General features: G+C 44.0%; 1 protein-coding gene across 2 annotated transcripts; it reads right to left on the reverse strand.

The window, feature by feature from the left end:
* On the reverse strand, positions 1-26,929 carry Tspan2 (tetraspanin 2). 2 transcript variants are annotated; one of them, XM_013516547.1, is made up of 7 exons: positions 26,831-26,929; positions 15,728-15,825; positions 14,334-14,408; positions 12,899-12,997; positions 11,802-11,873; positions 5,855-5,938; positions 1-2,570 (listed from the first exon to the last, which is right to left on the reverse strand). In XM_013516547.1, the coding sequence occupies exons 1-7, from the start codon at positions 26,877-26,879 to the stop codon at positions 2,505-2,507; spliced, it is 543 nt and encodes a 180-aa protein (XP_013372001.1). In that variant the 5' UTR covers positions 26,880-26,929; the 3' UTR covers positions 1-2,504. The 2 variants fall into 2 exon arrangements, with proteins under 2 accessions (XP_013372001.1, XP_013372002.1); XM_013516548.1 differs by lacking the exon at positions 26,831-26,929 and adding an exon at positions 20,777-20,903.

Here is a 26,929-nt window from a genome sequence, read left to right on the forward strand (position 1 = left end):
TCCAGCATATAGAACATTTAATTTGAAATAATTTAAAATACCCCATCATGAAGATATTTTAATCCATGCCTTGGCACCTACAGTTTAAGAAAATGACTGAGTTTGATCTCAAATTAGTATAAGTTGACAGAAATAACTCTATATGAACATGTATTCAAACTATATATGTATTTATACTCAAGAGATACATAGTCAAGATGTAAATGAATTTAACACATACAGGGATTTTATATACATACATATGGTGCTATATATTATATTCATACACAGATATATACGTAAATATATTATATAAATATATATCTGCATATTTATACAAAACTACCTATGTGGTGAATGTAGGTATAACATTTGCCTTCATTTAGTGGTAGAATTCTCTAATTTTGGTTATGGGACATATTTTGGAAAATTTTGCCCTAAAGAGACGTGCTACTCATATATTAAACAGATCTCTAGTTTCTTAGTTTTTTAAAAAATTAAAAAACATTAAAAAATTATTTTTTTCCTATTCTTCCACTTTTAACTACTGTAATCTTTAAGGCCTTGAACTTGGGTAAGGAATGCAACTCAGTTTTGTGGAACCAAGGATTATTCTGAGCTAGAAGAACCTGAGTATACATTTGAGCCTTTTTCTTATCTTCAAGAAGAAAGATGAACTAAAGCTACTAAGAGGATGGGTTGGTCTTCGCTTAAAAGGTTACATTTGTGGGATATCAGTGATTTTCTTAAAAAGTTCTTTACATATAGATGCAGCCATGCATAATGAAGTTTGTAGATTGCTTCCAATCTTTTTTTTTCCCCTAGAAAAGTTCCCTCTAAAGTTAGTAGTAGTGGTGAGTATGGTCAAAAGAGAGATGCATTGTGATGTGGGGATAAGACTGTTTCCACCAGTTATGTCTTTTCAGCAAAATGTTTTGTAACTTTCTTGGGAACATGGCACTTTCTCTTGCTGTATACCCAACGCGTTGTGTTCTTTCTTCTGTAGAAGCCTTGTCACTTGGAATTTTCCAAAGTCTCTCATAGCTCCACTTTCGTGTGATCTTATTTACTAAGTGTAACAAGTTGTTAAACATTATTGAAAAATGTGCCAATTTAGGTCCTAAGTTTGTGTTACCTACTTATAATAAAAAAATAAGACCAAAAAAGACTAGAATATTTTACTTTCATAGGGGACTTGCACAGAAATACGTGCTTGTGTTGTCTATGTGTGTGTAGAAGTATGTATTTGTTTCCTTAACTTGTCTCTGTTGTGTGTGCTATAAATAACTAGGAGAAGATGTTTCTCTGTTTATTGTAGTTTATCCAAGGATGCTCATGAAATGATATCTGAATTATGCAGGACTTTTATTTATTGTAAGTGGTGAAACTGTAGTTCTAAATATATGAAGAATTCTCTGGATGAATAAATAAGAAAACTACAAAAAATTATGAAAATATTGTAAACTCAGGTTGTGAGGTATTTCAAAAATACAATGTCAGTAAAAATACTCTTTTCCACAATTGTCAATGGCCAAATCGCTTTAGTTTTTCTGTTTGTTTCTTCCCTTACATCTGGAGAAACACAGCAGAGTGTGAGATAAAAGCCCTTTTGAGGATGTGAGAAGAGTCAGAAAGGGAAAGCAATAAAGCAGTACTTAATGTCTGTGTATAAGAACAAAAATGTTTCCTTAAAAAGTGCTTACAAACTTTTTTAGTCCTAAAAATCACTCACTTTTATAGAACACATGATTGTCTGTGTAACTTCTTTCCAGAGGGAGAGTTTTTTCATTTTTAAATATAAGGAAAGCCGACTTATTCAAATTAGATTTTCCATGCTGTATTTCATTTTATAGGTGTGTTTAGTTTAAAACTATGGTTTACTGTATTCTTGGGAGAATATGTATATAAAAAAAAATCCCAAGGGCCAGAGATAGAGCTCAGTGGCACAGCACCTGTCTGGCAAGCATGAGGTACTGAGTTCGATTCCTGATACCAAAAAAAAATTTTTTTTTAAAAATCCCAGGAAATCCTTACACTCAGATACAGTCATTTTTAACACTACATTGGGACTTCTTAATTACTGTAGCTTATTGCTTCCATTAACCAGAAATCCTTGAATTTTCTATATTTAATTTTCATGGCTGAAGTCTGACAAGCTGGTCTGTTATTACATCTTATGAATAGCCAGGTTTTTAAAGTGTCCCCAAAGCTTTTTGATCTTTTTCTAGTAGACTGTTCCTCTTACCTAAGAAGAACTAGGAATTCCAGCAAGCAGATTTCATTAGGTGTAATGCATTACCAGAAACATACAGATTCCACGTGAATACATTCTCGGCCAACACACACAAGCATTCACTCGGGGCAAACCAATAATGACCCAGACATACATCCATGTGCAAATGTACAACTGACATCAAATTATTTCAGATCCTAATGTCCTCTGAATATTAAAAATGAGCTGAGAGACAGCTCTTGGGACATTTAGTATGAAAGCTTTAGACTGTGGTTTTCATGGTGAAGTAGTTTCAAATCACATCTCGTGAGTTTCTTATTGCACAGCAAAGGACCATACTGAATATCATGCCAAAGATCTGCAATAGAAGGAACCACTCATTAGTGACTGTCAAACATGTATTATTTGATAAAAAGGTTAGCAAACTGCCAGGTCTCTAACGCAATAAATGGTTATAAGCAATAATTATTGTTTGTAAATGGCATTTTTATATGTTCATTAAGGATGACACCGGGTAAAAACTTCATTATTAACTCTGCTTAAAATGCTTCGCCATGTTATTATTGTTAACAACTAACAAGGTTCTATTTTAAGAAAAGGGCCCTATTTTTGGCTTATAGAACAGTTCTAAATTGTTGTGAAATAGTGATATATGACTGGGTTTTGAATTTAATATTTTTAAGTTAATCTAAGACCTCTTATATATTCATTCTGAAAAATGTGTTAATAACTTCTTGTTGTTTAAATATGCTTATAGTCTAAAAAATTTTCCATTGTCAGAAAAACTTTGAATGCTTACCACAATAATCACATATTAAAAAGTGGGGCATCTCTTAATTTCTGGTCCATTTGTAAGTGCAAATGATACTTCACTGGTTTACTCCGTAGTTTCACCAACACATAAACTGAAGCATTTGAATGATGGCATTCCTGACTTCTACCTTTTGGGTAGTTCTTTGAGTGGCCAAATACTTGGGTGAAATCAACCTCCATTTCCATAGTTTGAATGGAAGTGTAACAAAAGCTCTTTCTTCATTTCAGTCATTACCCCAGGGAGTTTGCAGAGTCTGTGGAACCCTGTTTGTCCGTGCTGTTTATAAACAACTATCATTATTTGTTTTTAAAAATTCACACCATAACTCTTTGATTTTCTCCTCAGTCCCACCCTGAGTCAGACAAGGATCTATAAAGGCTAACCACAACAAGGCATAAATGTTCAGTTGTTCTGGAAGGGCAAGAGCAGACGAAAGTAACGGATAGCCTGGAACAAGACTTTGCGCTTCTGAGTGACAAAACCCAGTGCCAGTGTGGCAGGGGAGACACCTAATGGACATTTGGTTAAATAATGACAATGCGCAACCTGTGTCTTACTCAAAAGAACCACAGAAGAAACTCTGAAGGTGCTGATCCAGGAGCCAACCTGCGCATTTCCCCTTTACCATGTGCTACAGTTTGGACCTTAAATGTCCCTCAGAGGCTCGTGTCTTGAAGGATGGTCCCAAGCTGATGGTGCTTTGGGGCAGTGGTGGAACATTTAGAAGAAGGAAATGAAGTCACTGGGGTGGGCCCTCAAGGGAATGCTGGGACCCTAGCCCCTCTTGTCTTTCACTTCCTGGCCACCATGAGGTGAGCACTTTTACCCTACTATGTACTGTCCACCACGGTGCGCTTCCTGTTATGATGTTCAGTCTTGCCTCTGGCTCAAAACAACCAGGCGAAGTGGTCACAGACTGGAATCTCTGAAACACTGAGCAAAATGAACCTTTCCTCCTTTTACATTATCTCAAGTATTCTGTCACAGTGACAGAAAGCTAACACGCCAAGGTTGCAAGGCAGCCTGCAGGCCCTACCTCATCCTGGTTGTACTCTGAAGGGATCTCTCAGAAAGAAAGTTCTTTAGTCTCAGCTGAGCCACCATGAGTCAGGGGTGGTTCTAGGCTACTCATTAGTGGAAACCGGAGAATTATTTAATTATTAAGGGTCTATTTAATGCTTCTGTTATAGAGTTTTCAAATTTCCTGCTTCAGGACTGTCCAGGGGAAGCTGCAGAATTGCAACTAGGCTAACTCCAGAGCCAGTGGAAATGGTCTGAGAGATGTCCTCGGACTCAGAGGACCTCAGCCACTGCCTAACCCTTTTGTGCTCTAAAGTCAGAAAAGGGGAAAGTTCTGGGGCTCCTACAAAGGACAGCTTTATGGATTCCCCCCCCCCCCCATTCTCACAGCCCTGTCTCAGTGTACGCCGTCAGTTAGCTTATACAGTGCACTGGAGAGCAAGTGCTACCTCAGCACTGGCTGTCATCAGCCAGGCTCTGGACAAGGGAGATCACCTCTTCGCCAGCCTCTCCTCCATCGTCTGGTAACAGGCCAAGTGACCCTGGACCGAGCTGTGGGAAACTGAGCCAGAAAAAACCCTTCTTCCTTTTAAATCGATCATGCCGGTATTTTCTCACAGCGGTAGCTTTAAAAGCTTGTTTGTAGTTCTCTTACGGAGAGGGGTGCTTGCAATCCATCTACACCCTCAGACTGCTACATCCTTTGGCTCTCGCCTCAACCTTTCTTTGATCCTGCACCACAGGTTCTTCTATCCCTTCAATGCTCTTCTCTCTGAGGACGAAGTCCAGCCTCTCAGAAGGGCACACTGAACACTCACTTATATGGACCTGAAATCCGCTTCAGTGCCACTCCTTGCCGCTCGTACCACATCTGCCTGTGGTCATCTATTCTCCCCATACGCTCTCCTCTTGTACTGTAGAAGAGGTGAGCCACCTACAGGCGCCTGGTGCACGGCGTTTCATGCCTTCCTGCATGCCATTCCCATCACCTGGATTTGGGTTCAGGAACAATCAAACTGTGTAGTAAGCTGGTACCTATTGGATGCCACATGTTCCAGACATTTCTAATTAATTAATGTGTAATAATAATGTATGTGCCGTATCCCATTTAATTTTCACAACAGTCTTAATTTAGTATCCTAAAACCCTCACCCAAGTGTGGTGATGGATCCCTGAAATCCCAATACTCTTGGAGACTGAAGCAGGAGGACTGCAAATTTCAGTCCAGCCTGGGCAACTTAGTGACTATCAAGACCCTGTCTTAAAATAAAACTTAAGAAAAAGGGAGATGCAGTTCAGTGCAAGAGACCTGGGTTCAATCCCAAGTGCTACAAAAAAAGCCCCATTTTGCAGATGAGGAAATTGAGGTGCAGAGAAATTGAGATGCATTCCTGAAATTTGAGGTCTTGTAAGTAGTAGGGCCAGAAAATTAATCTAGATCACGTGATGCCAGAGCTTAATTAACCACTATGGTTTGCTGCCTTTTCAAATCATAGATTAGCCAAAATGTTATTTTGAATTGAAAATCACATTCCTAGATTAAGATTGGTGGCCTTAAAATGGGAAGTTATTACAGTGATAAACTCAAATTCACAATTATGTCAGGACTGAACTATACAGCCATATTTTAGAGGACTAAGGATGATGTACTTAATTAGTTTTGTTCTTAGAAGATGTACTGTGAACAAATGCCCTTATCCTTTATGAAAATCATCTCTTGAAATACTATCTCACTTGGAGAGAAATCAGGTGCAAAGGTTCAAGGCTTTTCAGAGGGCAAAAAAAGGTAAGTTCTGGAATTTTCTCACCGTGAGACCTGCAACTCCAATTCCAACAATTCCAATAAGCTGAAGCTTAACACTGATTATGGTTTCAATTTCATCAATGCAATTCTGTTTTGGAAAAAAAAAGAATAAAAACTGAATGTATATGTAAATCACTCCTCTCCCCTGGTCAATTCTTTCTTTGGTACAGATAATCCTGTGAGAGTTAATTCATGTCAGCCTCTGCTTGTATTCACCCTTGGGTGACATCATCCTGACAACCTTAAAGCAAAAATGTAGTTTGGGGAAAAATATAATCCTCTCCTTTTGGTGGGAGTTTTCTATTTAGGCCAGTTACTACTAAGAGCCCTGAAATCTAGCTGAGGAAGCTATTCTTTAGGATCTGAGACATTTTAAAATTTGGGACTTCTTCATACTGTTGTTTTTTTTTTTTTTTTTGGTCCCAGGAATTGAACTCAGGACCTTGCGTTTGCCAGGCAGGCACTGTGCCACTGAGCTATATCCCTGGCTCAACTTCTATGTACTTTCAGCAAAGGAAAATAAGAAGAATAGCCCTAGAATAACAACATTTGTTTTTATGTTGCTATTTAGTATTTAAAAGACTTTCTATGTACTTAATCAAATTTGTTATGCAAAGTAGGTGTTACCTGCTAAGGAAGTATAAAGGCCTTGTACAGGTTTAACTTAAACAAAGGAAAACCATGGCTTAGTAAAGCCAGGTTTTGGGAGTCAGAGAACCATTCTCTCTTGTGGTGGCTGTGTTGTGCTGTGGACCCCTGTCCTTATGTCCCTAGGGGACCCATGAAGCAGTGTTCAAAGGATCTGCACAGATAGGGGAAAATTGGACAGGAAGCAGAATAGGTCACCAGTAATCCTTGCATGACTCACCAGTGCTATGGTTTGGAAGTGTTCCCCAAAAACCCATGTGAAGGCTTGGTCCCCAACCTATGAAAAGTGGGGTTTAGTAGAAGGAAGTCAGGTCCCTGGGGTGTGTCCTGAAGAGGGTACTGGGGCCCTGGCCACTTTCTTTTTTCTCCTTCTCTTTCTCTGTGTGCTTCCCAACTGACATGAAACAGACAGCCAGCCTCTCTCCTGTGGCCCTACTGTGACGTACTGTGCTTCCACAGTGCCAGCGCAACAGGCCAAGTGACCCTGGACCGACATGTTGGAAAGTGAGCCCGAATAAGCCTTTCTCCCTTTTAAATTGATCGTGCGGTATTTTGTCACAGTGGTACCTTCAAAATCTTCTATTTGTAGTTCCCTTAAGGAGAGGCGTGCTTGCAATCCATCTACAACCTCAGCCTGCTAGATCCTTTGATTTGTCCCTAGTCAGCTCCCTCTGGTACCCTCAGAAGCTACATGAAATCTTGAGAATGCGTCTCGTATCTGCTTTCATGCTTCCACGAGACAACAAGCATTTCTTACACATCTACCTTGTGTCAGCACTGGAATGTGCTGGTGGATGTGGAAGACAAAAGACATGTTTTCTTCTGTTGTCAGGAGGCTCAGTTTAAAGAAGGATTCATACTCACAAAAAACATTATGATACAAAAAGTTTCAGAGACACCGCTGTAGACACCGGGGGCCCTTACAGACGGGAGAAAATGACAGTCAACCTGTATATAGCACTTCTAACTTTTGTCTCCTTTCCCTGTGTTCTCAAACGCTTCCTTTCTTCAGTGGGGGGGGGGCGCTGCTGCAGGTAGTGAGCAAACAAAGGGGACAAGGCAGTCCCTCTCTGGCTTTTCCTCCTCTTCTCAGGGCCCAAGAGGTACCTTTCCTGCTGCAGATTAACCTCCTCTGTGGGTCTCAGTCCCTCTCTTCTCTTTAGTAAGCCCCGCTACCCGCCATCTCCTTTCCTTCCAATGCGTTCAGCCTCTCCTCCACTGTCATTTCCCCTCATAACCCCAGGCCCAAATTCAACCTAAAACACACAGTAGTACTCATAATGCTGTCCTCCTCCAGCTCAGCCGGAGTACCTCTTTTCCTTCACAGCTGCCTCTTTTCCTTCATAGCTGCCTCTTTTTTGTGAAAAACAAGCTAATGAAACATGTGTTCACTTAACTTAGCCATAAAAGAATATATGGTTATTGAAGAAACTTGGAAAATAGACGTTTAAAGAAAGAAAGTAAGAAACAGCTGTCCTCCCACCAATGATTAACACTGTCAGTGATTCTTACACATAGAAACACCATGCTCCACTTAGTATATTCAACTGCATGATTTTTATTTTTATTTTTTGGAGTGACGGAAATCAAACTCAGGACCTCGCACTTGCCAGGCAAGTACTGCACTGCTGAGCTACATCCCTGGCCCCTACTGCATGCTTTTAAAACTTAAGCTTGCAACTTCAAAAATACCTTGTTCCACTAAAAAATTCCTTGAAACCATGATTCTTAATGGTGTTTCATCATGATTCTTAAAACATTTCATCAACTGAAAGTACCATAATTTACTTAAATACTCCTCTGTTGTCGCATACAAGGGAACTACCCAATACTTTATTCTTAGCAATAACACTGCAGTGGGAAAACCAGTTCACAAGACTTTCCACATTTCTGATTCCTCTTCCTTAGAATAAACTATGAGAGCTGTAGCTATGGACACAGTGCATACTATAGCCTTGGATAATCTTATTAACCTCTGAGACTACTGTACCAAGTTTTTTTCTGAAAAAATTTACTTTACGTCATTCTTGCCAATCAGTGTGATATTATTGAGGGAGAAAAATCTGGCCAATTTCATAGGTTAAACAATGGAATCTCTTCATTTAAATTTTATGTTAATTTTTAAGATTATTTTTAAGTGCTTCTGCCTTTAATGTGCTTAATGGTAATTTGTATTTCGTGTTTTATGAAAACTCTTTTTATATCCTTGACCCAGAGCCAAATACTTGAAAGCGTGCTTTCTCTTTTCATATCTCACTTCCTGCAGGATGGGCCCTGTCCTCACATTAAGTTCCCGTTTACTTCCTTAAATGCTAAGTACTGTCAGCTTGTCAGTAGTTACTTCAGTGGCCTTGTTAGGCTTTTAGTTCCGCAAGAAATGATCATGTTTTCAGCCTCTATGCCATTGTTTGTGCCGTCCCCTCTGCAGGCAGGCCAACTCCCTCCCTTTCGTTGCCCAGGTTTAGGGGAGACATTACTTCCGGTCGGCATCCACCTGGTCTCCCAACTTCCAGCTTATTCTAAGTGCCAGTCCCTCTGTCTTTCACACCACCACCGTTGAACAAAACACCATCTTGTGCCAACTTTCCTGCTGCACTGCGGCCATTCTGTGTTCAGTTCTCCTACTACACTGCCAGTTCCTTGTCACTAGGGACCTCTTCTTATTCATCTTTGTGCGCACAGTGCCGGACACAAGTCAGTACTACTGACCTGACTTCCATGGCAGCACCTGGCCTTGGTGGTTATCGCCGCCTCCTCCAATGATGTCTTTCCGTTGGTGCCTCGCTACTCATCCCTGTCTCCTTATTCTCCTGCTCCCCCTTCTGAGCAGCCTGTAATGTTGTTGTTCCCCTGCGTTCTAGCTTGTACTTCTTCCTTCTAGGTCTCATGGATCCAATCCATATCTATAACTAAGATTCTATAAGCCACCCACACTTCAATCTCTTTCCAAGACCACAAGCTGGACATTTCAATTTTTTTTTTGGATATTTCCTCTTGGAAGGTTTTCTGTCTTCTTAAAAATCATCATAGGAGGGGTGGGGAAAGAAAAAAATCATCATGGTAAACACTGAACTCATTTTCTTTTCTCTGTAACTGGCTCCTTCTCTACTCTTCAAGTCAGCAAATGATGCCATCAGCTACAGGTAGAAGAGTCAGAAATCCAGCGGAAGAGCCCCCTCTTCTGGTATCTAACTGGTTATCCAGCCAGTACGCTTTACCTGTCCTCCATTTCTGTTGCTCAGTCCATCTTGCCTCAGTTAGCCTTCATGGCTGGCAGAGAAGTCTTCCCAACTGTTCTGCTCAGGTCCATGCTGTTCACTTTCCATCAATCCTCCCCACTGCCATCACCGCCAACTTGATAAAGTGCAAATCCCACTCCAGGTTCTCCGCTCTGTGCTTTCCTAAGCTCGCAGCTGTTGGCTGGACTTTTGTCTTCATAAGGATCTTCAAGAATGGCTTGCTCCTCTTTGAAGAGCTTATTTCTTCCAAGCACCTAGGTTTTCAGACTCTTCTACATGCTGGTACTTACCTGAATATGAACAAGTACCTTCTCTGTCCCCATGCCTTTGCCTTACCCCTTCTGCCCCAAATTTCTTCCTTTCTTCCATTTGCTTACTGCACTCCTATTTATCTTTCAATTTTCTCATGTCAGGGAAGCCTCCACGGCTCCAGGTGAGTCTCTTGTGCCATCTGCAATGTAGCCTTAACTGCTCCGCAAGTCTCCACAGCCAGGCAGGAGCACTTTGAGCACCGCTGTGTCTTACTCATTTCATCCAGCTCGGGAGGACCTAGTAAGTGTTCAGTGCTGATTCATGACACAAACTGGAGCATTATATTATCACCCTTCACGGCCAAATGTTGAAAAGGATTGATATCATTATCTCCATACTGTCACCTTTCCCTGTGCTTCCTCAACTACCTCACTGACACTGTGTGATGATCTTCTAAGTAACAAATCCAACAAACTCTTTTGGGCCTTCATTTACTTGTCTTCTTCCCAGCCTTTGACTTTATGGGCAAACCATGTCCTCCTCTGGCTTCCCAGATACCACTGTCTGGATTCCCTCTTACCCTCTGTCTCTTCCCTGGCTCTTGTTCTGGGTTCTTGTCTTCAGTTTACTGCTTGAACAACAGCGTCCTTACCTCTTTCTCTGGTTTGTACACACTCCCAGGCTCTTCTCAGTCATCCCTATGGCTTCATCTACTGCCAATATGCTGAGCTTCCTACACCCGTGCCATCCTTCAGACTACCAGTAAGTCCTACAGGTACCTCAAGTACAAACTTGATTGCAAATAAAATTGTAATTTGCCCCTAGGATGGTCCCTTTCATTATATTCCCTTGTTAGTACACATCCAACCACCGAGCAGAAATATGGAAACTTTGGTGTCCTATCTTGCACTCACCACTTACACCCAAGAGCTTAACCTGTCCTGTGGATGGGGTCTCCTGAACATCTCCCGACTGCCTCACTCCCTCTCCTTCCCCACTGTTTGTTACTTGCTTTGGCCTCTCATCCTTTCTTGCCAGGTGCCACCAAAGGTGGTCTCCCTCCATTAGTCTCCACCCTTCCGTTTGACCCTTAACATACCGCACCTTAAGTTTCTTTCCACAACGCAAAACTGATTAGGTTTCATTTTCTGCTGAAAGCAATGGTTTCCTCAGACCTTTAAGTTTGCCAGCTTCTCCCAAAATGTTGTTCTCTACTCCCTGTGCATTCCCTGTTCTCCTGTTTCTTAATGCCATGCCTCTGTTCCTGCCACTTTCTGGGCCTGGAGTGACCTTCCTTTGTCAAAATTCAGCTCAAGGATCTCCTCCTATATGAAGTTTCCTAACTCCTCTGTGTGCCTCTGGTACCCTGTACAGATGCCTCACATAGCTCTGTAGCCCTTAATTAGTCTGCAAGGCTGCTGAGGGCAGGGGCCGTGTCTTTTTTGTCTTGGAGTGGCATAATGCCCACCTGACACAACACTTAGTAAGTGAAGCATTTATCACTGTTTTGACTCCCTCAGAGAAGTGCGGGGCTATGATCTTGGAGGACACACCTCTGGGCCTAGAGAGTTTAAATCCATAAGCGAGCGACATCCCACTAGCAAGTTAGCCTACCATTATTCCCCAGGATGCCAGGAGGTCAGCTCAGCATTGCTTTGCTTATTTAACATGGAATAAAGTGGGGCTTAGAATCCACACAGAGAGGGTCTCCTAGAACCCATCAAAGGTAGGAGCTGAGCCTCTCTGCCTTTACCCAAAGGCGAAAACAACCTCATACTACAGGGGTAGGTGGGAGCCCTGGTAGAAGCTTACCTTATGGACTAGAAGATCCTTTGGGCACGTGGGTTGGACCTGTTCAGAACTTCCTTTTCCACAGCACTGAAACTAGAAAGTCAGAAAGGAGACTTTAGAACACAGGAGAGGGAAGCAACAGCTACAAGTCTGGGCACTGCTGCTAAGGTCTGGCAGTGCCAGGACAGCAAAGAAGATACAAGTCCTGGTTTAAGCAACCCAAACTGCTATTTCTGGAAAGAGAGTAAAGAATCACATACTCATGCTAACAAACCAAGAAACTTTCCTAAAGCTGTCTGAGTTTTATGACAGGAAGTGACTCAAGTCAACCCAAACAAGGCAAGAAACTAATTGACAGTGTCTGTTCAAATTGCTTTTCAGACAGGAGTTGGGGCCTTCACAGTCCTTCCTTCAGACTGAGAGGCCATATAACTGAGGAGCTAAAGTTTTACAACCTTGGGAAAGGTCTTATTAACCAGGGTACTGTCTGGGCAGGAGAAAAATGGCCACAGTCAATCCCAGGGGCTGAAAGGCCACGCTGGGGGACTGGCTATCAAACAGGTGTCCTGCCCCAGGGCTGGCCCCTTCAGACAAAGGAATCTGTGTGCTGCATTTTGCTTCTGGGACATCTTCCAAGATATTTTTATCACAGAGAAAAACCTGCTGTCTGAGAATACTTAGCCCAGGAGCTTGCAGCTTCTTCTCCAGATCATAGTGTTTAAGAAATCAGAGCAACTCTGGCCTGGCCCATCTCTTTGGTAAACTAGAAAGTAGATTTTCTGGCTTGAAGGCCTTGCTTGCTGCTGTCATACCCACAAGGGCACCCTTTGAAGGAATCTGACACCTACTTGGGATGCTTCCTTTGTGTTCTTGTTCATGCTCTTTTGTCCCTCGTGGCACACACCCTGACTTCCTCTTCTGAACTCTGCGGTACACCTCTTTCTTGTCTACAGTTTTGTATTAAACAAAAGCTGTGGCTCTCCTAATGGCTAAAATAGGAGGCTGCTGCTCGCCTTTACTGAACTTATTTTTATTTTTAATCCAGCTGATCAGAGAGAACCTGCTTCACACATGACCTTTAGAAGATGGGACGTCAAGGAAGAAGTAAAGTTACTCACTGCTGAGTGGAAGGTAATGAGAGTCCCGTTTCCCTTCTCCCGGTCTTTAAGGTAATCACTGTAGGCCTCTTCGTACATGGTCTGTACGTGTCGTATTGCCTGAAAACACACCAGGGAACGTGACAGCACAGGGAGTGGGAAGTTTCAAATGTTCTCTTTCAAAGGAAGGAAAGTCCTTTCTTCCATACCCTTCACATGCCTTTCCACGTGTTCATCTGTATTTTAAGATGATTCTGAATATATGGAGCAGAATGTAGATTCTAGAGTTTCTAACATGCTTTTGATGATGGAAGGATAGACTGGCCAAGAATACTTTTCATGGACTAGAAAGGCTGCTTAGCTTTCCAAATCTGATAAAGTTTCAGCATCAACTGGACCCCAGATCCTGGGTTCCAGCCAGGAGATTCTGATGCATAGCTAAGGTTGGGACCCACAGAGCCAGGCTACTCCAGTGGTTAAAAGTACTCAAGTCTCTTCATGGCATGGTTCAAAAGTTGTTCATTACCAAAGATGATTTCTGAATTCAAATACCATAGGAAGCTTAGGGGATGCTTTCTCTTGTATTATAAAGGCGTATGAACCCTAATCCACAGAAATTTCAGGAAGTCCTAAGATCTAGTTTCGCTTCTACATAGAGCTAAATTTAAACTCACCTAAGAATATAACCAGCCATCTGAGAAAAATTTCAGAGGAAGCAGCATTTACTTATTTTACATATACTATTTTAATAAGTTCATACACATAACACTGACGACACACAAACTAATTGGAAATATAAACACTTAAGGTTCCATTCTTTTTCCTTTTCCTTTACATTCCTCTGTGTGAATATACTCCTAAAGGCAACTTCCTCTGTGGGTTCTCCTGATAACCTATTTTGGATACCTAGAGTTGGACAGCAATGTAAACTGTCTTCATTAGCACACAGCAGGCCATGGTTTCATCTCTGAGGCCAGGCCTTATGGACAAATGACAGTCTGACAAGAAATCCTCATCCCTCTTTCTTATGTCTGTATTCCTGCCTCATTTTGTTGTTGTTTTTTTGTTTTGTTTTCTTCAGGTACCAGGAATCGAACTCACGACCTTGTGCTTGCCGGGCAGGCACTTTTGCCGCTGAGTCAAATCCCCAGCCCCCCTGCCTCATTTTGAACTAGAGATAATCTTAAATTAGAGATTCTTTTAAAAGTCACAGACCACTGTATAAGTCTATGAATGCTGTGAACTTGTTTCCTAAGAAGACATATGTATTTATGCACATGTGTACACACATGCTCTCCACTCTGTACACTACCTCTAGGCTAAAAAGTCTGCTTATACTATAATTTGGAAAGGCTATTTAACTTCTTAGTAACATGATCGGTCAATACCCTCATATCTTTTGTCATAAAGAGAACACTTTAATCATCATCTTAAAAAGTAGGCAATTTTTACTTACTACACTCTTGCCTATAAAAGCAAATACTCCAGTGGTTACTTCAGCAGCAAATATCACCAGTAGGCAGGTAAAAAACTGAAGAGGAGAGAAAAATACTAATTTCATTAATTTAATACCTTCTCAGTGCATTTACCTTTTTTGATTCTAGTCCCATTGGAAAAGCACGAGGCAAGTTTGAACTGACAGACCTAACAGGAAGTGTCTGCCTCCTTAGTTCCTTTTATGCAAAGCTGAGTCAGTTTCATGTAGTTCATTCATTCAGCAATTGTTTGTTGAGTGTCTATTCTGTACCAGTACTGACCTTGGCAATAGTCAAGAGGATCACAATGGACCTCCCATTGGTCAGGGGAAGATATAACAAACAGTAAAGGATTAAAAAGTGAGTAAGAGAATTTCAGGTAATGATATAGAAGTCCCACTACTGAGGACAGTGCTTCCCACTTATCAGTAAAAACTTGATGAGCAAAAAGGATATATAATGAGATAATATAAGGTCAGAAGATGAAGTCCCCAATTGGGCCTGGGCTTGGGGAAGAGGTTAACATGAACCTCATGGTCCAAAAGGCTCCTCTGAAGAGAGGGAGTATAGGTGTACGTGTGTGGGCTCTTTTGGGACATTCTTTCAGGTCTTGGGTTTGCTCTGATCAAACTAAGTTCAGAGATAAACAAGACAGTGAGATGCTTAGCAAGAGGAGAAACAATGAATCAAGAAACAAATTATATGTCTCACATAGCAAGTGATCAGAAGCAGCACGGTCAAAAAGCCCAAAGACGGCCATGAACAGTGAGAAACGCGAGGCTGTCTGATGAAAATGCTGTTACACAGCCCTCAAGGAGAAACAGAAAATATTGTTTCTTCCCAACCCCGTTCTTTCTACTCGTTTCTCCTAGGCTACACTGACATTGGCTGGATAGCAGTTAATTGACATTATTTGTTTTTTTCATTTGTTTGTTTAAACAGAGGCTTCGGAGGTTAAAATAAGCCACCAGAGGGATGTTTGGTGAAGTTACTGACCTTAACCTGAAACGCTTTTCTTGTAGATAACAGCTCTTCTCTGGCCGTAGGAATCATTTAACTACCTCGCCCACAGTGAAATATTATTTTTGAAAGAACAATCATAATCACCTCTGACAAGTGCTAGGCACTTTTCTTTTCCAAACATCTTTTCAGTAATGACCTCATTTTTTTCACACTTTCCACATGAGGCAGGGACTAAAATAATATTATTCTTCTGCAGGAGATGGAGAAATCTGAGACTTGGGGTAAAGGAGGGGGTGCCAGGGGTGCTAGTGAGTCCTGGAGGGGCGGGTGTTGCAGGCCAGGTATCCCAAGCCCCTTCAAGCTAGTTCTTCACCCTTTTTCCAACCCACCCCACTCGCAGTGCCCTACTTACTGATCCGAGCACACACTGTGACTCCCTCATGGCTCCACAGCACCCGAAGAACCCCACGGCCATCATCAGGGCCCCAGCTCCAACCAGCACATAGAGTCCTGTGGGCAAGAGATCGGGAGACATTCAGGGTTTCCCTGAGCAAAGCCTCCACTCTCTGTCCACCCAGGGCCCGGGCATTGTCTCCCACCCATAACTGGGCTCCGGCTGTCAGTGCTGCGAGGATAACACTTGTTGAGTGCTGGCTGAACACTTCAGAAAGAGTGGTTCTTGAAACCTATGCAATGATTCTACAAGGGAGGGGCTTCTCATCTCCAGTGAACACAGAAAGGGCAAGAAACTTAAGGAGACAAAGAATACCGCTTGAGAGCACACGGCTTGCAAAGGGGGAAGGCACATCTGCCGGTCTCCCAGAGCCGGTGCACTGAACTGTCACCACTGCCTCCTCTGAGCCAGGCACTGTGCTCCCTCCCAGGGCAACAGTACAGACACTGGGCCCACAGGAGGCTGTGTTACAAGAAAACAAGGAGGGCAAGTAATATGCATCAGTGATATTATTAGTTCCATGTTCTAATCAACCGAGCTACCCGGCGCTGAGCAATGTTATCATGAATATTAGCTTATCACAAGGAAGCCAGATGCCGGGTCTCACAGTTTCCCCTTATCTCAGGATCAGAGAAGGAGCACGCACGAAGGCCTCATTATTTTCAGGCACTGTTCTGTCCATGTAGGGTAGATTTATTAATGTAATTTTCATGGAAGCCTTTGGAGTGTGTACTATTATCACCTCCACTCTTTAGACAGAGGAACCGGGCCCCCAAAGGGTAAGCGATCTGTCCAAGGTCACAGAGCTGGTGTGCCTGGCAGAGCTGGCCCCTTGCCATCACTCCACCCTGCCTCTCCAGTAACGGCACAGCCTGAATTCAGATGGTGACGTCACTTCCTACCTAAGTCAACCCTCAACAGTTCTCACAGAGAGAGAAAAGGGCAGAAATGCTCTGGCTCTGTACACTCCAGCCAGGCCTTCCCTGATTTCCTTCTCTGATCCTGAGATAAGGTGAAACACAATGTGAGACCTGGCACTTGGCTTACTTGTGATAAGCTAATAGTCTCTATTTCATTTCTTGCATTTTATTCAGATGAGTCACCTGGAAACCACTCCCGTTCACAGGAGGTGGGAGGCTAATGTCCTGTCCCTTCAGGGAAGCCCTGGGACTGGCATTCAGGTGCTTCCTGGGCTCTTTGCAGTGGCTGACAGTGGTTTGCGGCAGCTGCTCAGCTCATAGACATAGATGGAGCCGCAGGCAAAACCCCTCTGCTTCCTGTGCTGCCCCACCCAGCCCCCTGGCAGCCTGGGCTCTCCTCAACCCTGCTGAGGTGGCTGCTCTGCAGTTCCAAGGGAGTTGCGCGTTTCCTCCCACTGCCCTTTCTCTGAAGTGGAATTTCATGGGGAATGGACGTGGTAACAACAGAAATGGTGCCATATTAAAAGTAATAATAATTTTGGCCCCACTGCCTGTGTACCTTACTGTTTTTAATAATGTGCTTTTCAAAACTCTCCCACTTCTATCATTTCATTGGCTGCTCAAAACAATCCAGTTAGCAGGCATTTGTTTAACAAATGGGGGTCAGACAGGCAAGATGGCTGGCAGCCTGGAGTCCTTCTTCTCACTTTACACTCCTCAAAGTAACAACTTGAATAAAGGGCAGCAACAACAACCAGCTTGTATTCAGTTCCTTCTAGTATGTCTGATGGATGGACCATCATTTTATATATATATATATATATATATATTTTTTTTTTTTCCCAGTACCGGGAATCGAACTCACGACCTTGCACTTGCCAGGCAGGCGCTGTGCCACTGAGCTAAATCTCCAGCCCCTATCATTGTATATTGATTTCCTGCTTACGCAGCTCATTGCCTTCCCATTGCCACTGCTACAACTGCTGTGTGATACAATCACAGCCTAAGGACCAGTCCTCTGAGTCCTTATCCATCCTACACTCCAACCACATGGGTATCACTATGATCTGACTGTTAGATGTCCCCCCAAACCCTCATGTGGTCATAGGTGGGGCTTCTTCAGAGGTGGCTGGATCTAGAGTGTGTGATGCTGGGATTAAGGGTGTATGATTACTAAATCAATCCACTGATTGGTTTGGCACTGACCTAATCCAAGTAGCCTAGATAGAGTATAAAAGGGGCAGAAAGAAGCTACTATAGTCTTGCTTTCTTTGCTACCTTCTGCCCATCATGAACTGTTTCTCCTCTGCTATGGCTGTCTACTGTGCCACCCTGCTTAGGAGCGGGCCAATTATGTATTGAAACCTCTACAAACTGTGAGCCGAATAAACCTTTCCTCCTTTTACCTTTGGGTGCAGGGTATTTTGTCTCAGCAATGAGAAAAGTAACTAAGACACTGACTGTACCCTGATCTTTTCTGATTTGTGCCTTTGCTGGTTTCCACGATGTCTCTCTATAGATTTCAAGTCCACAAACAAACCTTTTTCATCCTCCCTAGAATATGCCAGCATAGGCAGAATCCTCAATCTGTGTTTGTCAGTCAAATAAACAAAGAGAGTAGATCAAATCAGAAGTTCTTGACTGGCTATCTCATTACCTATCTTTGTTCAGAGATACATGCTAGGAACCTGTGTCAGCACATATATATGAAGCCACTACAGGGCTGAGTTCTCTAAGGTCAAGCAAATGAGGATGGAGCCTCTATATCCTAAGGAGGTCTGGAATAAAAGAAGGAAGAGTGCTCTCAAGAAGGCGGGGCCTCAGGGAACACAGGGCCTGGGGTTTGAGGAGGACAGAGATGCTCCAACAGGGTAAGGAAGACTTGGTCTCTCTGGCAACAATCTTTACCCTTCTGAAGCAGTGAACTCTCCAAGAAAATATGCATACTTGGACAATATTCCATGCTCAGGGTCCCAGAATCCCAGAGCTCATGGCAAAAATGACCTGAAGCTGCCCTAGCAGCTCTGCTCCCAAGGCCTCTTCTCAGCAAGGCTCTATGCATGTAGGAGGACGCCAATGGCGGCTCCCGTTCCAAATGAGCATGACCTGTGGGGCTAGCGGTAAATTTCCTCGGGCCTGCTCAATCCTGTTTAAAATGAGTCTGGTTGTAACATGCTGCACAATATAAGGCCACCTGTGGCGTCCAAAAATGCCTTATCCTCTATATGGTCTCCCCCCCAAAAATGAATAAATTAATTTGCAGCCACATTTTAATTCACAGATGGTTTCTTTAGAGCCCTCTGCCTTCCACAGCAGCATGCGTGACAGACATTTGACCTATTTCCCAAATCCCCTGTGCTTTCCAAGTCCTATTTCCTTTGAAGAGAAAAAAAAATTGAAATTACATTTTTATCATTAATTAGTTGGGCTTTGCAATGCTAGTGACCTCTAGTGACATGTTACCAACAAGAAAGAGCTTTCACTGGGACACCTTCCTCTGTGATGACTCCATCCCTTCTGTCTCAGACTGCAGATGCTCCTTTTAAAGTAAGTAGCATCACCAAAAAAAAAAAAAAAGAATATGGGGCTGGGGATTTAGCTCAGCGGCACAGCGCCTGCCTGGCAAGTGCGAGGTCGTGAGTTCAATTCCTGGTACCGGAAGAAAAAAAACCAAAAATAAATAAATAAATAAATAAATAAATAAAAGTAAGTAGCATCATTTCAGCTAACAAAGGCCCCCCCCCCCCCGTACCTGGAATCAAACTCATGACCTCACGCTTGCCAGGCAGGCACTATGCCACTGAGCTAAATCCCTAGCCCCTGAGAGGGCTTTTTAAAAGCCTCTTAAACTCCTTTTTGAAATAGCTTCCCCTCATGGGGCCTGGACACTGGCATGGTCATCGACTTGAGTAACTCAGCAGCAGATGGTGTTATGTAACCTGCTAATGACCAATTTCAACTAAAAACTTTATGCTTCTGCATCAAGGCTGTCCCTCCATCCTCCCTTGAGGACATACAATTATGGTTCTGCCTTAGTGCGCATGGGGCATTAGTTCTAGGACCATCCCCCGAAACAAAATTAGTGGATAACTAAGTCTCTTCTGTAAAAATGATACATATTTGCATAAACCTATACACATCCTTTCATATACCTTAATCATCTCCAGATTCCTTATAATACCACAAACAATGTAAATGCTATGTGAGTAGTTGTTACACCGTCTTACTTAGGGGATAATGACAGGGAAAAAAAGTCTGTTTGTGTTCAGTATGACTGCATTCAGTATGGAGTATTCTTAATCTGTGTTTCACTGAATCTGCAAATGTGGAATCCAGGGGCTTGGGGGCCGACTAGATATGAATATGTAGAACGTCAGCTGGGACTTAGTTCAGAGGACTCTGAATCTGACAGAGAGGACTTGATGCTCTCTTGGCAATAGCAGCAGCTGTCAGCTACTGAGCCCTATTCCCAGTGCTTCACTTGTCTCAGTCATGGAGTCACTCAACACTCTTGGGAGTTAGCGCTGCTTCCTGGCGGCTCGGCCTGGGCAGCACCTGTACTATGCTCCTGACAGATGTTATTACCTGAAGGATCCACTGGCTGAGAAGTTCTGTGCTACAAACTAGTCTCCAATCCAGGCTAAAGGGCATCAGACCACTCTATCTCTTCTTCCTGTGTTCTCCCACAGTCATGGCCCTAGCAGACGACCCCTTCCTCGGCAGGGCCCCAGGACCGTCACAGCGACTGCCAGGGTCTCCTAAGAGCTTGCCCACAGTGGGCAGTGCCAAATGCACCTTCACTTTTCACAGCCGAGGAACCTGAGACACAGAGGGCACGTACCTACGACTGCCCAGCTACCGTGGGGTAAAACTGGAGTTCAACCCAGTCACACTCCTTTAACTCAAGGATGCACTTTTGAGAGGAGCTCAGAGCAGTGACTCTCTTAGCCGGACATCTGCTTATTTATGAATGGAAGGAAGGTTCTTCATCCTGTTCTTGAGAAAAGTGCTTGAGGTGTCTGGAGTTGATGATTCCTGATCTTCCTCAAAGTACAGGGCCGGGAGCCAGAAATCAAGGTCCGCTAACCTCAGCTACATGAAACTCCTCTCATTCTTCAGTGTTATCTGCCACATGGAACCAATGAGCGACTCCAATTTCTTGTACAAAGCTTTGGAGAAGTTGTCTTAACACTGCAAGACACAGCACCCCTCGGTAACCCAGCTACCGCGGCTGTCAGGTACAACTGAAAACCGAGAAGTTAAAAAATGTTACCAGATGAGTCAGTTCTCAGAAAAGCAAGCCAACCCCTTAATGTTCACCACTGGAACACTTTTCTTACACACAGTCTCCAGCCACAGCCCAAGCCAGGCTCCGGGACTCTGAATTTCACGGGGAGAGACAGCTGCAGCCAGGCTGTGACCCTGGAGAGCCAAGCGGCTCCTGTGTGTGTGGGCAACCCCTCCACGGAGAAACCCGCTCACATCCTCTGCTCGCAGACATGACCTCATGCTTCCCAGCACACAGTCTCCAGTCCCGCGAGGGCTGAGGGGATGGCTCCCCACTCCGCGTGCCTAGAAAGAAGGCCCTGGTGAGATCCGAAAGCCAGCCCAGAGAGAGACTTTCAGGGAAAGTTGGATGGACAGGGTGCCAGAATTTAGATGATGTGGGGGCTTCTCTCAAATTTTCTGCAGGGACTAAAGTGGAGAAGGTCTAGGAGACCCCAAGTAATCCAGACCTTCTTGCTGCCGGTTCCACTCTTGCCAGGGTCTCGCTTGCCCACCTGAGCAACGCAGGGACACACAGACCTTGGGTCAGGCTCTAGGCATTGGCCCGGACCCAGAGGGCCCACGGAGAGTGCAGCAGCAGCAGTCAATCTGTCTGCCCTCTCTGGTTGTCTTCATTTCCAGCAGCTGAGTTCTCCGGTCCTGGCCTAGGATTTACTGCCTCCCCAGGCTTAGAAGTCATGCCTGGGCCTTTACCATAGGAAGTGCAACTCTATACCGAAGACGTAGAAGCAAGGATGTCAGAAAGGAAAGCATCCTCCCACAGACGGGACAATCACTCCAACAAAGTTTGGCGGCCATCTGCCCAGAAGTAGGGAGCAGGATGACAGGTCTTCCTGGAGTACCTCTCAGAAATAGGACTCTGGCAGAAAGGCCTCCTTTGCTTTCTCTTTCTATGTTTCTTTCCGTTTCCTTTTTCCTTCCTCTTATCCTTCCTCCCTTTCCCTTTTTCTTTTCTTTTTTTTTTGAGATGGGGTCTTGCTAACTTGCCCTGTCTGCCCTTGAATTAGTGGCCTCCCGGCCTCATCCTCCAAAACAGATGAGACTATAGATGTGTGCTACAATGTGAGCTAAAAACTTACTTATTTAAGTCCCACTTCAGTGTGTCAAGCCTGTGCAGGAGATTCTTTAACTAAGAGGTGATATGAGTTTAATGAGCTGATTGCTCTGGAACCCACTGTGAAAAGAACACACGGATCAAGGGAAGGAGCCCTGAGAGATTTTCCCCAAACTGGGCCTACTTCTTTTTAAAGTCCTATTACCTTAAACTGTATGACATAAAGTAACAAACTGTGTCCTACTGTATTTTTCTTCTTGTTTGATTTGAAAAATTGTTTTTTGAGGAAAAAAATTAATTTCTACAAATATGTATGTTGCTCTTCCATAAGAAATATTTTAAGTGAAGAAAAGGTCTCTAACTTCACAAGGAGTTTTTGTTGACACAATGAAGAGGCAGCAGTGGGAAATGAGCCACCAGAGGCCTGCATGGCAGCAGACCTAGGTTCTGGGCTGAAGCCCCCACCGTACCCTAAGGAAGAGGTGGGAGACCTTGGTGACTGCCAGTCTTAGCTGCTTGGCCCTCGGGTCCTTAGCCTTCCTATTCTGCCTAGTGCGAAGTTTCTATAATAACTCACTTCCGTATCCTTTTCGCACTTACCACAAACATCCTCTCCACCAGTTGCTCTGGATAAAACTGGAAAAAGTAGATGGGGCTGAGGATGAGCTAAGGTGGGTAAACCCGCACGCATGCCCCGTGCCACCGAAGGCAAAGACGACTCAAGCTCTTCTTCGGGGCTGCTGTTTTCTCTGCCCAGAATCCACTCTTCTTCTTATCAGATAAATGAGACTCTTCCATTCTCACTCTGAAGCTGATTCACTTCAAGCTCCAGGGTAGTCATGAAGCCAGACTTGAGTCAACCAGCAGCTGGCTGCAGTGACTGGTTTGGGGTTGGGCACCAGACATGATATGGCCTATGAGAGGGTACAGACCTTAGCTGGATCTGTTGGAATGAAAGAAGCATGTTCTCCTAAGGTCAGAAGCCCACAGCCACTGGCAGCCATTTTATCACGTGGAGAGTAAACTTACCTAAGAGTGTTGCCAGAGGAAGGAGACCCAAGTCATCACTGGGTCTGGATTATGGTCACATTATTCGAGTTCTTGAGACTAGCCAGTTTTGGACTTATATGAAGCAGTAAATTTCTATGTTGTGCAAACCGAATGGAATAGGCTTCTGTGATTTGCCATAGAAAGAGTCCTGACAGATATGCCCTTCATGTTATGACAAAACAACTCCTTCTTGCTGCTTATATCTCAGGAGTGTACACACGGCTTTGGTTTAGGTTAGAAAGCAGAATTAAGAATGTCTGCACAGAGATAGCTCCCTTTCCTGCTCAGCAGAGGAGACTCCTGAAGTGGCACACATCCAACTCTGATTTTGGTCACATTAGTGGTTAAATACTGACATAAGAGAGAGTTAACTTTTGTCTATGAAACAGTCTGTTCAACTTTTTTGAGTTATCAAATCACTGCAAAGATTTTCTTATATTGAATCCAAATCTATACCTGTGAAACTGCCATCAGTGCTTTGTTTCTGGAACAACACAGACAGAGGCCACCCCCCGAGCTGGCCGCTGACCCGAGGTCCACACAGCCACCCCTTGCTCTGAGGCACAGGAGGCCCCTTCCACTGTAACTCGGTTTCTACCTGAAACATATGAACCATCACTGCACAGCTTGGTTCTGTCTGTCCCTGATCTTTTTGCCTTTTTAATTCCTTCTGTCTCTGAGCTTGATTAGGTAGGCTTAATGATGTTCAGTAACATTTTTCATTTTTCTGTCTCTATGTTTATAATCCCTACTGCAATCACCATAGGTTATACCCTTATTTCTTTGGGCTTGACTTTATCAATAATTTATCATGTTTACTTAGTCCTAAATAACTCCTTTCTCATTCTACTACTGCTAGACTAATCTCTCTGAACTGCAGTACAGATTCTATCCTGTCCCAAGCCCCCAAATATGTCTCTAGAGCTTACCTTGGACCCTAACATCCAAGGACCCTTACATTGTCCCTCTTCCGCAGAGTAATTAATCTACTTCCCATCATGCCCTACTCCTCCCTCCAGTGAGAGCTGCCACCCGCTCTAGACTTGCTCCTCACTGTCCTATGGACATCCTGTGTACTCTTGTCCCTCAACCTTTGGAGTCTTCATTCTTCCTCTTCTCCAGTCTGGTCTTTAAAATCTAACTCAAATTCTTCTTGCTTTACTGGTCAAGAATGATACTACTTGGCTGACATCTAGTTACACACCAGCACATTATAATCTCAGAAGCAATAGACTTTCATTGTTTTATTGGGGCTGACCTCATGTAGCTACTGACCTCAGAGTAGGGAGTGAAAATAAAGTTCACCCTCAGTATCCCGCTGTAAATGGCTGGGAAGAGTTGGGTTAAGAAGGGTCCCCCAAAGAGTAACCTGAACAGTTGAATATATTCTCCACAGGTGAAGAAAAATATGGTAACTACTTGCTCTACACTTGCCAATCTTAATTCAGTGTCAAGATAAAGCTCTCCCTTACTCAATCTACCTAAAGGCTACTGTCCTTCAAAGCCTCATTTCAGTGAACTTCACCCTGAAGCCTGTCCTACAGCCCCAGTGCTCGCTACTGTGTTTAACTCAGTGTTTACGCCTGTACCTCTCACACAGTGCTTATCGTATGCTGTGACTGCTGTCTGCTGCTGATTACTGAGCATTTCTTTTGTTATGTCTGGAGAGGAAAGAATCCCATTAACATGGGATTAAGTGGGACTCTGAAGATGCCCTTCTTCTCCTTCCTCCCCTCTGCTTGTTCCTGGGGCCCCCTTCCAGGAAGGGGCTTACTAATTCATGGACAAGGACACGCTAGGCTTGTCCTTGGAACACTTGAGTCCTGCTCCGGGACAGGAAGATGCTTCTGGAGAAGCTTCCAGAACTAGGAGTCCTCAGGGAAGTGAGTGTGTTAGCTTTGATGGAAGGGGTTTCCACCTGGAAACTGTGAGTAGAGAAGTATATTTCAGTGTTTATTTTACAGAGGATTGCTCTGCTCTTTTCCTGTCACAAAATCCAAGTCTGGTCCAAGCGTTGGGAGCCTGCTGGGGAGTCCGGGCCTCGGTCCAGGCCCAGGCATGAATATTTGTTATAGTAATTTTCTTGGGCGTGCTTGGATGGGGCATGGATATATAATGCAATTCTGGCCAATAAGCTGCAAGGGAAAATGTGTTTTTGAGGAAGTTCTGGGAAAACGGTTCTATTCATTCCTACAAAGGGCCATAGGAAATGGCACTCTTCTCTCCGTTGGAAGTTGCTGCATGAGGATGTGCGCTGTACGAGGACTCCCCAGGCCATGTTTGAGTGAGGAGGGGAGACACCTGAGGGCCTGCTGAGATTGCAGAGCAGAGCCAGGGAAGGAACGGGGTCTTTGGTGACTTTGCTAAGTCCTGAGCAAAGTCTGGAAATTCCCCAGCTGCAGACACTCATCAATTTTGAATTTTCCTTTCTGTATTTTAAAAAATATTTCAACAATTTTGGAATTAGGATTCATACTTTATGGTATGTCATAATTAAATTGGCAGCATGTCTTTTTTAAAAAAATAATTACGTTTATTGGTATAATTTAGTATACATAATGATCACATTTATCATAGGGAATTTCTACCTGTAGATGACTTTCTTTAATGTAACCTAGGTGGGTGTTTTTACAAAAGACTGCATCTAAGATTTCCTGAACCATGGGATGCTCTTGTTGCTATCCACCTTTTCGTAGTTTTCTGGTGCTTTCCTCTAACACATCCTGATACAGCCGCTCTCCTTGCGGGAGGCTGCTGCACGGAAGGGGCATTGGGAAGGAAAAGGGGGCTCACTGCTGCGCTGGCTGTGTGGGCACTACAGTTCTCCTTGGGGGCTAGAGTCTGTCCTGGGGAAGAGATTCCACTCTTCTTAGGATCTGGAGCCAGTGACCTGCGTAGTTCCTCCCTTCTCCCCAGACACGGAGATCATCACAAGCAAACAATGCTTACTCTATGGCCAGAGCGGTTCTTTAAACAGCCAGTGAGGCGGGGCACTGCCGACACTGACAACGGTCTCAGGATTTGTGAAATCTAGAGTCCAGTCCACCGAGCTGGAGAATGAGAAAAGGCCAGAGGAGAGGTCCAGACGCCATCAGAGGGAACGAAACCCAGGAGCACAGTGCCAGCCCCTCCCACCAACACCTCTTCTCCAAGGGCAGCCTTCCTGCCCCTCCCGTTGGTCCCCTCTCTCTGGTCCTTCCATTCGCTTCTCTCCGCCCCTGCTCTCTGCAGTCCCTAGTCCTAGAGGGACTGAGATTAGCATCTCCAAACCTTGAGTCATTGCTCTTCATTTTGAGTTACATGTCCCCGCATGTAAAATAAAATGCTGAGCCGGCAGGGGCCCTGTGCCACCCTGGATAACCTAGTGGATAACAGATCTATATGTGTACTCACTTGACTCAGAATGTAAAGGGAGTTTTCTTGTTCTCTGAAGTGAATTTTATTTACATTTCCTTGAGACCTTTTCTCTACAGTACAACAGGCCAGTCCTGCCTGTACTGGTCCTTCTTGATCTTGGGGAATGGAGGTGCAGGCAAGGTAAAGCAGGGTTAAGTAAGAACTCTCACCTACCCTGCGTGGGCACATCCCAGAGGGCCAGGCAGAGTGTCCAGGGGCTCAGGTGTTGCTCCTGCTGCCTCTTTCCCTGCCCCTCATGTCTCCCCGACCCATCAAAGTCCAAGCTCCATTTGTGCTCTGAGCCGTGGGGCAGTCCTACCTGAGCTAAAGCTCAAGGAAGCTGAAGTCACTCACCCACGTAGAAGTACTCTGGGGACTTGTCCTCTGACGATAAATCCTTCATGGTGCCTCCAAACCGAAACCATAGTCCAAACGCAATGACGGCTGACCCGG

The sequence above is a fragment of the Chinchilla lanigera genome, unplaced genomic scaffold, assembly GCF_000276665.1.
Source record: "Chinchilla lanigera isolate Chin_1 unplaced genomic scaffold, ChiLan1.0 scaffold00034, whole genome shotgun sequence".
Lineage (NCBI taxonomy): Eukaryota > Metazoa > Chordata > Mammalia > Rodentia > Chinchillidae > Chinchilla > Chinchilla lanigera.